General features: G+C 41.4%; 1 protein-coding gene across 1 annotated transcript in view; it reads right to left on the reverse strand.

Moving 5' to 3' along the window:
• Positions 1–8,454: 8,454 nt before the first annotated feature.
• The window catches only part of plcl1 (phospholipase C like 1), an 82,527-nt gene continuing 75,883 nt past the window's right edge, over positions 8,455–15,098 (reverse strand). The window contains exons 11-12 of the mRNA XM_084023310.1: positions 14,018–14,127; positions 8,455–13,305 (exon numbers count right to left, since the gene is read on the reverse strand). Coding sequence (XP_083879436.1) covers positions 13,102–13,305; positions 14,018–14,127 — 314 coding nt within the window. The 3' untranslated portion in view covers positions 8,455–13,101. The remainder of the gene's footprint in view (positions 13,306–14,017; positions 14,128–15,098) is intronic.

Raw genomic sequence — 15,098 nt, forward strand, 5'->3', positions numbered from 1 at the left:
CAGTGGGAACTCTGCTTACAGCGTTTAGGAACCAATTAAAGCAGCACAAGCTATTAACATTAGCAACATTAGCTAGAGGAGTGAGTGTGTGTGTGTGTGTGTGTGTGTGTGTGTGTGTGTGTGTGTGTGTGTGTGTGTGTGTGTGTGTGTGTGTGTGTGTGTGTGTGTGTGTGTGAGTGCCTGTTTGTGGAAAGATGACAATTCAATATAGAAGTGTCAGTCATTTGCCAAGCAGTTCTTACAGGAGCTAAAGTGACTAACTGACTGACAAGCTGTTGACTGATGAGTCTCTGAGTGCAATCAAGTGACAAAATAAATGACAAGAATAGAGTAGGGGGATGATTCGGGAGGATATTACGGGGAGGTATATCCGAACTTTAACAAGTTTGTGAATGGCTGTGATTATAATACAATGTCTGTGAAGATGGCATGTGATTGCTCAGGTGGGGGTGGGGGGTCTTCAGGTCTTCTGGAGCGGGAGGGCTCGGAGAGGGGCAACAGCGATTCTGGTGAGTGTAATTATCCACGTACTCTGCACCTCACACAATAGAGTGTGATTTGATAGAGACGAGCAGCCTTGATGGGGCCTCGGCCGTCGCGTCCCGGGTTCACCAAACTGATTTTTGGGATTCATCCGATAAGAAACACTTTCCAGTGGTCGTCTGAGACTGAGAATGGATGGACTTGACAAACTTTTGTTGGGAAATTCTTCATAGGTTTGTTAATTGACAGTCTTAACAGTCTCATAACATGTACATGTGACCTGTTTAGGATACAGAATGAAGGATAGAAGAGTTGATCCTGCTGGGGAAAGTATAAAGAAGAGAAAAACAGTGCTGGTATCAGTATGCTAACATGCGGATGTTTAGTGAAAAGTTGAAAGCTGAACGTTGCTCAGTGGAGTTGTTTTTGTTGAAGTTTGTTTCAGATTAAATTAGATTTACAATTTATGAACTCATTATCCACTTTTTGTAGGCATCTCTTCCCATTTTAAGTCCATGGGGAAAATATTTTTGGGTCAAATGGCATCAAGTAATTAAGTTGTATTTCTACAGTTTGGCTTATGACGTATTTGCTTGAAAGTCTGCCGTTCTTACTGGGGGCTGGATGTTTAGCAGCTATAATGTTTACCATATTCACCTTCGTCTTCGTCTGCCATGTTGCATGCTGACATTTATTAAATTTAATTATTTAGGCTGACAGGAATGGCATGTGAGTTATGGAAGCATGTTTCAATCAAATCTATACTACACAGTATATATATACCAAAAATCAAGATATATATATCCTCTGAGAAAAATGAATGCCTGTTCACGATTTTGTCCCAGTCCCTTTGCTATACATGCAGCAACTCAAAGGATGAGTGAAACTTTGACCTTGTGGTGACGCTAGGGGATAAGTAGGGGGATCACTGAAATGAGCTTCCTCATCCTCTGGGGAACATGAATAGCTGTACCACATTTATTGGCAATATATTTGTTGAGTTATTTAAGTCTGCACCAAAATGATGGACCAACTAAACAACAGACCAAACTCTAATTTCTTTTATCTAAACTTTTCCATTAAAACTCAGTCTGTCATCTCCCTGCTGCCATATTTAATGCATATAACGAAGGAGCAGATAATGTTGGACGTCTAATTGTTCGCCAGGAGAGGTAGAAACACGCAGCGCCATTGTCTGCCTGCCTTTTGTAGTTTGTTAAAAGGTGGATAAATAAGATGCAATTTAGAGACTTTTAGGAGATGATTTTTTCCCCCCTCCTGCCTTTAATCACGGTGAAATTACCTCTGGGTGAGGGCTGTCATTAAAATAGAAGAGGCACTTGCTTCTTGGATGCTCAAGGCGAGCGTGAAGCGCTAATAGCACAGTGCTTCAATGGCGCGAACAGTTTTAACTGACCCTATATTATCCTGCTGTGCGTGTAGTCGTGTCTACACCGCCCACTCCCTGAAGAATTCTTATGATGGTCTATTTCTAGTTTGTCACAGCTGTTGACGGTGATAAATACAGTGAAAAGATGTCTTCCAAAGCCGCAGAACCATGGAGAAATGTATTTCCCTGCTAGATTTTTAGCTCAATGCAGCACACGTACATTGCTGCAGATCAGTCGCTATTACCCTCAACACAAGCTTGATTTTTCTTTTGCTTTTGCTTCCACGTAGAAGTCAAAGTGACTCCGGCTGTACGTACACCATTATTGCTGCTGTTTCCTGTCTCAGAGGCCCAGGTTTGGCCCTGGGTGTATGTCCCTCAGGGTGGCTTCTGGCCCCGGGCTAGAGGACCCTGCCAGCAGGCAAGAAGTGACAGGCCCAACAACCTCCAGATGTTAGCCTGCATTAGGGTCTGACAGCTTGTCATGTCACCGCCTACACTACCACACAGTTCCATCACCTCCCATCTGCTGCCCAACACCTCCTGAGGGAGAGATGGGGGGGGGGGATACAGCAACTTTAGTACCCATTAATGCACATAAAAAAGACAATACAATTAGGGAATATGCCCATAACAAATTTAAGGCATTTAGCTCAAAAGCAATCACATAAAATAGAGCAGAATTCATTAGCTGACTCATGTTTTTCAAAAGTGAAAAAACAAAATTAGGCTCTATATAATGTTATATATACTGTATACTGTATATAAAGCTGGATTCAGCTTCTTGGGATTCCGTGCTTCTCTGTTTAATGTCATATCATTACCACATCAACATGGTCAATCAATCAAGGAAATTATTCACAAATTAATCAATAATGAAAATAACTGTTAGTTGTTGCCCTAATATAGAAAGTCTTTAGCGTGATACACAACTTGATGAAGTGAGGAACTTGCTGTTTGTAAGTGATCATTCATGATTCCATGTCATTATTAAAACCTTAATTAAAAATGACTAAAATAATTATATTTATGTACAAATATTAGCATTACACACCAAAGAAAGCCATGTTGATGAATTATTTGCACAGAATTGCCTGGTTGATCTATGCAATGATTTTTGAGACAGACCCAAAGGAAAATAGCTTGATGATTGGCTCCCTCTCCTGGACTTACAGTGTAACATCATGTACAGTCTACAATCTACTGATTTTACAGAAAGCTCGGTCTCATCATTGCTGTGACCACTGACCATAGCCATGGATAAGTGTTACTGTAAATAATTGCATCTTTAATTGGAAACTGCTCAATTGGAAACATTTGGCAGTTTCAGAATAGCATCTTAATTATATTTATTTATACATCAACGACATCCAACAGGGTTTTCTCAAAATGGGGGCACAAGTAGATTTGCTTATCAGCATAAATTTGATAAGCCCATATAAACCTATTATATGCACTCTAGTAGCTGTAGCTGTGACAGGTCAGTCATGCAGCAGACGATTATTAAGCAACAAAAAAATGGCAGGCAATTAACAAGGTGTTATTTAGCTTATGAGCAGCAGAGGACAGGAAAAAGCTTACAATTGGTAATGAGTGCAGCAGCAGCACATGCAGTAGAATATATCAGAAGTTTAGAAGTAATTATAATACTGTAAGCAGAATAGCAAAGTGATGCATGAACCAACTTTTTTTATGTAAGCAGCTATTTTATTTATTAAAATGTGCACCACCTGTTTTTGAGAAGCTTTGTCAAAACCTAATCAGTGTTAAAGTTATTTAATGTCACAACAATTCCAGTGAAGCAATCGTTGGCTGTGAACTTCTTCGATCCCAGGCTCCCTCCAACAATGCTCATACAAATGTGTAAACAGAAAATCAAGCAAGTAAACATGAGAAACAGCAGAAGTTGTGAAGTGATGTTTACACGAGTAAAGCCAATATAAAAGATGACCTTCTACTAGAAGCCTGTTTACAGTGAGTCGATGGAAACACTGCAGCAATCTGCTGTCAAGAGGAAATCTGCACAAAATCAATTCAGCCCACTTTCAAGTTATTCATTCCTCCGTGTATCCTGGCTGAATAGGTTTCGTGTAGGCCAAGCCAGGATGAAGAGGAGCCACTAAGTCAAGCCAGGTGTAAGTCATTCGGATAAACGCACGTTCACGACTTTCTTCAATAGACCACGGTGTCGATCACAGATGTACTGATGCAGGCATGGATGTTTTTCTGGCTGTAAGAAACGAGAAAAAGCGTGGCAGACTGAGAGCGAAGCCTAAAAATCTACATTTACGAACCACGGCTCTAAAATGAAACCGTCATGATTGTACCATTGAAGCGCTTACTTGTTATTTGTATGTTCCTGTGTGTAACTAACTCTATTTTATTGAGCGGCTTGTAGGCTACTATATGGTCTCGGTGAATGAAAGTTCCTCGTGCTTAAGTGCACGTTATACTGGAATATCCGGGACTCTTATTTTGAAAAGGTATAAACAGGAAGTGTTCCGTCTGCAATACGCTAGTCTGTCTGCCTCTTAAAACACACTGTAGGCTAAATTATTGTTTTAACAAGGTCTATGGAAATAACCTCTTTTATTTTATTATTTATTTCATGTCTTAATTATGATTATTATTATTGTCAACCACATGAGTTATGTTGGTTAACAGACTGAACTTTTATTGCACAACTTGAGTCCACGATCTAGCGTTAAACATTAGCATTAGCATAGCTGGAAATTAGCATTTTCTACTAAACGTGCGGTTTGTTGTCAAAACTAAGAGCCAATCAGCTCTTTGATAGGGCGACAGCAAGACGTTTCCCATCATGCCCTGGGTCTTGCAGTCGGTTTAGAGCAACTGCGGCGCCTGGCTCTAAAATCTGCGGCCGCCTTGATCTTGTGAGACTATCGTTGACCACGTGTTCATGACAACAGAGTAAGTCAGGATCAAGTCGGGATCAAACTAACCGGCATGCATTGTGCAGCGATCGCCGGTGATGGATTCTGCGCAGGCCTGGCTCATCTCCAATGGGCCTACTATCTGTGTGAGCGCAGTAAAACAGTTGCCACACATTTATATGTTGCCCTTAGGACTGACTTCATTGAAAACACCTTTCAAAACTCTAATGTTTACGATGTTAAAATACTAACAATAGGCTGATAAAGGCCTATGTGGTATTTAAATGCAGTTTCATAAAATATAAGGCAAAATACATCGATACGAACATGGAATAACTGTAAAAAAAAAAACACAGCGATGAGAGTGGATGCTGACTGACAGATAAGGCACCAGGGTCTGGAGCAGGCTGACTGCACAGGATATCTCCATGGTAACTTATGTGCCACTTCTTTCATGAAACTGAGTCAAGGCTAAATTTAGCCAGGATAACTGGAAAATCCCAGCTTAATCCTCGGTCTAGGTTTTGTGAAATAGCGTTCAGGAGGGAAAATCCAAGATACCAGCAGCAGTGGGGAAGGTGACAAACAGGAAGTGGCATAATTTGAACAGCTGGATGACAATAATGAACATAGACTGTATGAACAACAGCAGCAGAGCTAAAGGGTCACAGGGCATTGACAGTCTACTAAATTGTGGCTTCTTCAATTTGGGGCCTTATTTTATTTTTATTTTTATAGTTTCATTATTCCAGCAATATTGTAATTGTTTATTTATATTGGTTACAAAAACATGGTATGCACCAAAGTAACCGTTTTCCAAAGAAGTCTTAAGGAGCAACACATGGAGTCAGGTTGTAAAAAAAAACAAAAAAGCATCAGTTTAGATTTAGATGATCACGTTAACAGTTTATCAGGAGGTAAACAGAAAGCTAGCTTACCTGAAGCGTTGGTAAAAGTGTCTCTTTGGGTGGAAAAACGGTTGTCCTGTACGGAAGCGTATTGTATTCACTTGAGTAATTTTTTTTTGGGGTTTGTTTTTTGGAGTAATTATTCCTGTTTTTCTGAGTAATTTATTTCTGTGGTCTGTTTTTCTGAGTAATTTTTTTTTGGTCTGTTTTTCTGAGTAATTTTTTTTTGTTTGGTTGTTTTTCTGACTAATTATTTTTCCTGATTTTCTGAGTAATTCTTTTCCTGTTTTTCGGAGTAATTTATTTTCTGTTTTTCGTGGTAATTTTTTTTCTGTTTTTCGTGGTAATTTTTTTTCTGTTTTTCGGAGTAATTTTTTTTCTGAATTATCGCGATACTTCGAACTCCCGCGAGAACCTGCAAGTGACTCCCATGGACCTGTAGTGACTCCTGCATACACATGCCCCATCTTCAGCTATTCAGCCGCAAAGTCCTCAGGTGCCTGCGTAAAGTGGATACACTTATGGTAATACCATCTATATGACTCAAAGACAGGACTATCTCCCAGTGTCTTAATCCCAGATCAAAGTAGAACTTGATCAAACTAAACAAGTCGGTCATGTTGGCCTCCATTATCGAGCTTTCACAAAGGAATGAATGCGTCTATTGTTTCAAATGCTGTCTAAACTCAGAAAAAAAATTATTCAGAAAATCAGAAAAAAATTACTCTGAAAAACAGAAAAAAAAAAAAATTACTCCGAAAAACAGACAAAAAAAAATTACTCAGAAAAACAGACAAAAAAAATTTACTCCGAAAAACAGACCAAAAAAATTACTCCGAAAAACAGACCAAAAAATTAATTACTCCGAAAAACAGACCAAAGAAATAAATTACTCAGAAAAACAGACCAAAGAAATAAATTACTCAGAAAAACAGAAATAATTACTCCAAAAAACAAACCAAAAAAAAATTACTCAAGTGAATGCAATACGCTTCCGTAGTCCTGCACAGATATGGATATTAAATAAAAAACAATGGTTTTACCAAACATTGTTTGGTTGTTTTATGACGGATTTCCGAGTTCGAATGCTCATTCCCACTCGGCAAATCACCCGGATGAAGCACACTGCAAAAAATGTGTCCTACATTAAAAAATACTGCTTAAGGAAATATAATTAGGGAAATGTAAGCCTACTTAAATAAAACTAAAAGTAGCACATCAATGGAGAAAATGTTAAATCCTTACTGAGTAAGCCTACTCATAATGTATAAAACTTTAATTTCATTTCACAACATTTTATTTGTTGACTAAATAATTTCTCCATTAATGGATTGATTGTTGTACAAATTATCTAAAAAAATTGTTATAAATGACATCACAACATAGGCTGCACGGTGGTGTAGTGGGTAGCACTCTCGCCCCACAGCAAGAGGGTCCTGGGTTCGATTCCTGGGTCGGCCCGGGTTCCTTCTGTGTGGAGTTTGCATGTTCTCCCCGTGTAAGCGTGGGTTCTCTCTGGGTTCTCCGGCTTCCTCCCACAGTCCAAAGACATGCAGGATGGGGATAGGTTCATTGATGACTCTAAATTGCCCGTAGGTGTGAATGTGAGAGTGAATGGTTGTTGGTCTCTACATGTTGGTCCTGTGATAGACTGGCGTCCTGTCCAGGGTGAACCCTGCCTTCGCCCAATGACAGCTGGGATCGGCTCCAGCCCCCCCGCGACCCTGAATACAGGATAAGCGGTAGATAATCCCAGAGCCCACTGTGTCACCTTCACAATGTTTGTTTGTTCTTAATGAACAACAGTCTAAACCTGAAAAATCCCAAATTATGGAAAAAGAAATAAAACATTTTAATCATAACCTCTTCACATTTGAGAAACCAAAATCCTGAAAAGATGAATGAATTGAAAAATTACTAAATTATAATCAAAAGGGTTGCCAATTATTATTCTGTGAATTTGTTTGATCAACTAATATTCCAGCAGTAATCCGTACTTCTACGTAAAACCTTCAGATGTAATGCAAAATGTGCAATACATCCGTCTGAATTGTAGATTATAACCATAGAGTGGCATGAGATTAAAATCCTCAAGTTAGTGTTTCTAAATACTTAAATAATTGTAATGCTGTGTTTCTTTAGTCTACCCTATTTATATAAATGCATACACACTCTTGCCCATACAGTTGAAATATTTAGTTTTCAGACACAATCCTTTGTTTATTCCTATTTAAATGCATCAGTAATCACTTTTGACCAGGTGCAATCATTACAGGTAAGACATTTGCAAATTATTCCAACTAAGGCCCGTTAGGGGGCCAGTAAAAATAGCCCAAATCTGCAAAAGCCATTAAGTTTTACTTATTTATAAAGGTAGTTACTTGGAAAAGATGAATGGTTAACCTAAACCTCCAAATTGTATTCAATAATATACTATTGAACCTGAACCTGCCCCACTTATTATTAGAGATGTGAATGTGTGCGTAAGATTCGATGTCATGTGAGAGTAACAGTACAACGGGGACAGGAAGAGGAAAAAGACTACACGTATGAGACTGAAAGATAAATGGCCACAAGAGCATTTGGTCAGGAAAAGATAACTTTATTTAGTCTGGGATACATACTCTTGTTACTCTTGATTACTTGTCAGATAGAAAACACAGTAGCTTTTCAAAATAAAAGCAAGGTCCATTAAATTAATTATATTTATTTATGTTTTTTAAAACACACTTCAATAAATACTTTTTTCTTCTTTTGGTCTTTTTTTTTTCTCTCTCTCTCTATTTTACAAAAACATACATTGACTGTAAGAACAGGGAACAACACTGGATTAAAGGGCAGCGGTGCAGACGCACGTCAGCAACAGACACTGCAGATGCCACGGCTAATATTGAACCTAGTACACCTTTACACATTTCCATTTGTTTACGCAACTTTTGTCCACATCACTATGGCAGGTATAAACAGCTCGTTCAATTATTCAAATGAAAGTGAAGCACAATTTGACCACCGGTCTGCAAAGATAGCATCACACGCTGACGAGCACAGAGAGAGCTAGAGGTTAAGACACGTGGGTAACAGAGGTACAGTGCATCCCAATGCAGCACCCTCTCTGTAGCATGGACCTGTCTACCATTCCATGCTGCCAACTCAGACATTGCACCTCAGCGGCAGAGCTTTCACATCTGCTCCATTTTGTTTAAAGAGTATAAAGGGAAATAAGGTAGTCCACACTTCAGGCATCAGGGTGCAGCATTGAGTTGCAAACCAAATACAATATACTGAACATCATAAAGCACTGTAGTGAGTGTGGCTGCAGCGCCTTTTGCAGAGGTAAACATATCATCAGGTCAGTGCGGTGACAGGTAAAGCAGATGTGTGAGGCATGGAGAAGGATAGGAAAAAATGCTTCTTACCTAAAAACCCTACTTATTGAATGTTTAAAGGGCCGGTGTTTCCACAAGTCAGCTTCGCTTCCTGCAACTCGCGTTCACTTAGCCTCACTGCTGACTGTTTTCCAGAACTTCACAAACTTTAGGAACTTGAAACAGGCGATCCATCAGCGTGAATATCACGCTGAGCTTTTAATATTGTGTGCCAACACAATGGGAGGATGGACTGCTGTGGAGAAATCAATCATCCATGAGCTCCATGGAACAAATGATGAAAATGTTGCTTGTGAGACAGATACTGTCTTCTTGCAAACACAATGCTGTGCATGTCCCAATTCAGTTACCTTCATTTGCCTCATCACAATACGACATTTAAGCGACTTTAAGAAAGTCTGCGTGCTGACTACTGATATTAACTGCAACCAAAAGCTGCCTGAAGTCTCCATAGAAGCCATATTTGGAAACTTGACGCTACCGTGCAAAGTGACCTGTTGGGACCTCCCAGCCTCATGAAACATCACAACCACAAACAAGACCTCGGCCACTCAGAGGATGTATGGTCCTCGTTTTAAAGTCAAAAACAGGATTCCTGAGCAGTTTCCAAAACAGAAGTGCTCGCCATACAATCGAAAATGTCAAAGTAAAAAGTTTTTGATACATATATTTCAAATACACTGGTACGTGTATGAAATGGTTCAGTCATTTGATTAAATCATGCCAAAACACAGGTAATTACACGTTGCTTTGTATGCAGTCGTCAGTCCCTTGAGAACTTCTTTGTAAATATAGTACGTACCTAATGAATTATTCTCAGAACGAGGTTCAACTTCACTAGAAAAGAGCTCATTACTGAAACGTGACCCCTTGACCCCTCATGTTCACCTACAAAAGGTAAACCCTGTGACTTCCGTCTTCCGCCGTATCGCCTGTCCGCTCTTTGTGTTCTCCGTGTCAGCGGGCATGTAAACCGGAACACAGAAAGATAATACTGCGGTTTGTTTTACTGGACATGGTGCATCATTAATGCAGAGAGGTCCTCCCTGCAGGTAAGCGGAGCTCCCAGAGAGGTCCTATTGAAGATTGCAGTTTTCATATTCTTGAGCACGCCTCTCAGGGCCAGCGGAGTCCCTCCGCATTTCAGAGGAAACATGGCAAGTCCTTTGGCAATGAGTGTGTATGTGGGAGAACCTGTTTGCACAATCAGGCCAGGAATTAGGGCACCGGGGTATCATGACAGGCGTGAGCACACCAGCGTATGCACACACATCTCTCGGCCTCCAGCGAGTTGGGATGGTATAAATAGAACAAGACAAGAGGTGCTGTCACTCTTGTCTATTGCTCCCGGCCAATTATGATACTCTGCAGGTGTGCCCAGCCAACCGCACACACAATCAAAGTGAGTCCAATATCAGACCCTTCCTCCTCTCCTTCTATATGCTCAGTCATCCAGGCCATGATAATCTCTTCATAATCTAAGAAAAGGTTCTTTTTCTATCCTTCAACCTTTGCTTTCTCTTCAATACAAGTCGTCTACGCACAAACATTCACATCCTCCTGTGGCGATGACTCAGAACATCAGCTCCCCACCTGCAGCCAACAACAACAGGATGGAGAAAAGTGGAGGTATGAAAGAGGTTAATCGTATTTCTTTAAAAGGAAAGGAATGTGGAGATGAATGAAAGGCAGCAGAACAGAGTACAAAAATACAGGATGCCATTCAGAGCATAACAGTAGTCCTGCACAAGCACTTAAAGAGGGGTCAGCAGACCCCGGTGTCGTGGCCCATGTTTCAGTGTTTCTCATTACATCCTGTGGACCAGCTGGGTCGATCAGCTGGTGAGATGTAACGATGTTTCGCTGTGATCCTCGTCGGCCCACCTTCCTGCCTCCCTCAAAGGGCAGAATAAACATTTGCAGCGGCTTCTGTTCAAACGTTCTCTCAAGTCGCCCGTCAGCCTCAGGCCTGCTTTGTTCACGTTTGCATGATTAGGTGGAAATCCATGTTCAGTTCCATCACATTACCAATGCAATGAATCAAACGGACCCTTTCCTAACACACCTGCCCTACTTGATCTTTTAGAATGAAATAAATCTTCCATAAAACATGTTAACTGCTTGGGAACTAAGAAAAACAAACATGGACTAATGATGAACCTTCAACTCATTCTAAATCCTGAAAATCACCCACATGGGAAATACATTGTTTGTTCACCAGAGAACATCGCAGCGTTACGAGATACGAGAATGTGAGTACAAAAGCTAAAAGTTAAAAGAACAAATATCTGTGTTTTTTTTTGTTTGTTTTTTAAGAAACACGCAGTTACACTCAAAGGCCAAGAGGAACAACATCACTCGCAGGTAAGCACGACGCTGAGCCATGACCAGTAGCACCTGTTGGACTCCAAACACATGTAGAAGCATCGCGCTGTAAAGTTAGTCATCTTGTTTTCAATCCTTCAGTCAGGACCACGTTGAGTCACACAGCCTCCTCGTCACTTACCATCAGTGTTATTGCTACATCAATACAGTGTACTTCATCAACGCTGCACACACACACACACACACACACACATGTACAGACTCAAAGCTTCCATGACCCCACATGTGAGGAGGTTACATGATCCCTCACATGTACATGTAGTACCACGGTATCAACACACACGTCCACCACTCCTCCAATTACCATCTCTCTCCTCCACCTCCACCTCCTCTTCTCCTCGTGTTTCAGTCGTCCCCTCTCTGGAGTCGACATAACAGGCTCAAAGGCCATCAGGTGGAGTTAACAAGAGCCCAAGCCCCCGTGTGTGTGTGTGTGTGTGTGTGTGTGTGTGCTCTGCTGCTGGTTATTTCAAGGGGATTTGGTGTACTCTGGTTAAAGTTTAGAAATCCACAGAATCTGTCACCTCCGGTGGGTGTTTCAGCTAATCTGCTGTTATTTCCAAACTCCCAAACCTCCTTTTTAATCACTCATACTTTACTGTATTTTTTGACGGTTTTTGTGTCTCTTTTTGAACTCTTTGCATGTCTTTGTCATCGTTTTGGTCTCTTTGTAGTCTTTGTGTGTCTCTTTGTGGTCATTTTGAGTCTCTTCCTGGTTGGTACGAGTCTCTGTGAGGGACAGTTTGTAGGTGAGGGCCGGGGGGCTTCCTGACAGTCGGCCAGCTCAGTAATCCATCCATGATCTCAAGGCTTACTTTATGTGACATCATTGTAAATGGATTAAAAGCTTTGTCTACTCCTTAAGGGGCTCCAGAACTCTATTGTTGTCTCTTATGTTACTCTAATGCATAAGTCCAATTAACTCTAGTTAAAAACAAAAGTAGGAGTACGATAAAACTAAAAAAATAAGTATTACACTAAAAATATAGACTACTTTAATAAGTTTCCACCTGTGTGTTTTTTGTGGGTCACATCCTGTCAATAAATCTCTTCCAGCCCCTTCCACCAGCAACAACACTGTAAACACACACACACACACACACACAGGTAAGTGTGTTGCCTTCCCAGGGGGACGAGCTGAAATGCTGAGGAAGAGAATACCTTGTTCCATCAGCTCTACATTCTGCATTCTGCCTCTGAACAACAACAGGACCGTAAACATCCGCCCCACGACAGCCCCGTTGTCACAAACCATTCAGGGGTCTATCATCTCATCTCTAATGAGGGAAAACCCGCAGAGTCACACTGTAGGATCACACGTTTTCTCACAGAAAAGTAAGCAGGTGCCGTCAAAGGTTCGGGGACCCCGTGTGGAGAGTCTTTGCTCTCTTTTCCACAGCATGGGGACGACATTCATGAAAAGCCTCTCTGCAGGCCGGGGACCGCCGGTGATAAACTGATGAACTCATTGTAAGGCTTTAACAGATATACTGCTCTGGTCTAGGCTAGTCTAGACACATACTGCACTGTATAAAGGGATACACTCTGCCAGCCTCCCGTGGTGCTTTTAATACCTGCACTTTCCCCCCCCCCCTGTCTTTCTCGCTCTCCTATCTCCTCGTCTCGTTACTTTCTGTAAGTCCACTCCCTTTTCGTCAGATGCGGCCGTTGCCGTGGGTGCTGCTCCGGCGGCCAGACAGAGGGTGGGAGGAGTAGTGCAGCTCGGCGGTGGAGAAGGTGGAGGACGAGGAGTTGGAGGAAGAGGAGGAGGTGAGTCCACAGGCTTCGCAGGCCAGAGCCAGCTGCCTCAGGGCATCCAGGGAATCCATCTTGGCTCCCCGTAACAGATCGGTCTGACCCTGCAGCACACAGGAAGACGCATGAATGCAATGCATTTCAAGTAAAGCAAGTAGATGCTTTTGTTGAGGCTGAAAAGTTGCTCTTCCCTTTTCTTGGATCCAAAATCGAGCAGATCCAAATGTTTTAGTGGCGAGTGTATTTAATGGCTTCTTATGAGCCAGGTTTCATCTGTTCTTTCCCCTCATATCAGAATCACACCTCTTCAGTTAAATATAGTTAAAGACAGACAATTTAATGCTTTTGATTCATTGCAAAAAAGCTAACAGGGTGCTTAAGTGGTCTGTCATGTCAAATTTAAGTAGTGACTAAAATGTTCTTTTTTTTTTTTTGCAAAGATGAATAATTAGCAACAAGCCAATAGATGCCACCATGCAATAAATAACCATTTTGAATTTGCTCTGAACCATAGAGTGACTTTGTTCCTCTTTATCGTATTCAACTTTGTATGGAAAGTGGAGTTGCACTTATAAGTTACAGTCATGAACAGAACAAAAGACATAAGGGTGGACTGTGAAAAGCTGAATTCTTCTTTTCAAATGAGAAATTCACAGCCTGATTGCTGAACTCCGATTAAATCTGCAGAAGACAATCAGCTTCTCCTCTCCAAGTGAGTCTCGGACGTGACATACTTAATATAAAATGGAAGGGAAAAAGCACATTACGACTCGAACACTAGAAATCCTGAGTATATATTTCTATCCTCATGAGCACCTTCAGCACAGTGATGTTCCAGGTGAAACTCTCCACAGCTTTGCTCTGCTTGCGTCCCTTCAGGCCCTCCTTCTCCCCGAGCCGAGACAGCTCCTCGTGGAAGTCCATCCCTGCAGACACACAGCGACATGTTCATCAGCTTACAGGAGTGGGCATCAACTATTCAAACCCAGGTTGCTATGTACGAGTGGGTTTTGCTTGAATCATATCTTGACGGACTGGTTGCCAGAGTCTGGATTTACATATTTACGCCAAAGCGAAGCGCCGTCCCTTGTGACATTTACATCGTCGGTTAAAGGTCGGGAGTTATCTAAGCCAGTGAGAAGGTCAAATAATACACAGGCTCAATTGTGTAGAAGCAAACCTTCCCACTGTGAATGCTGCATCACACCTGCATATTAATGCAACACAGAACCGCTGCGTGCAGATTTATTATAAACATCACGCTTTTATAAAAAAACAACTGTCTCATTCCAAAAAGTACAAAAAATGAGAGCGACTTTGGTTCCCTTCTAATTAAAAGTCCATACTAACGAATGTTTGAGACTCAAACTGTCCAGCGAGCAGTAAGGATACCTCCACGTGTATCGTTGTTTACTGACAGGCTCAGACTCTCTCAGGAGCCGCCCTCATTAGTTAGTTTGCCTGTTTGATCTGCAGATATGGAGAATTTTTTTTAGGATTCAGGCATTTTGTGCACCGCAGTCTTTTTATTAATGAGAGCTCTTCAAAACCATTTTCTCTCAGTTCATTATGGCCTCGTCATCCATCTCTCACTGTGGGCTAGATTTACTAACACACTGTGCCCACTTGAGGAGGAATCAGGCAACAAGCGCATAAAAACAAAAGTGCAGATTGTCTGCCACATGAGCGAAAAGAGTGTGCTCGTCAGGGGGTCGTGGGGTCATGGGGGAAGCGGGAGTTCCCTGCAAAAAGAGGGGAGGATAAGTGTTAAGTGCACCTAATTATAATAATGTATATTCCCCAGTTTTTACAAAAACTGTGAGTGAGAGTCAACTCTATTCTGTGGTGGAAATTCTCCGCCTCTTAAAAGCAGGTCTAAACCAGGAAACACCACACA

Source organism: Eutrigla gurnardus (genome assembly GCF_963514095.1).
Source record: "Eutrigla gurnardus genome assembly, chromosome: 12".
In the NCBI taxonomy this organism is placed as follows: domain Eukaryota; kingdom Metazoa; phylum Chordata; class Actinopteri; order Perciformes; family Triglidae; genus Eutrigla; species Eutrigla gurnardus.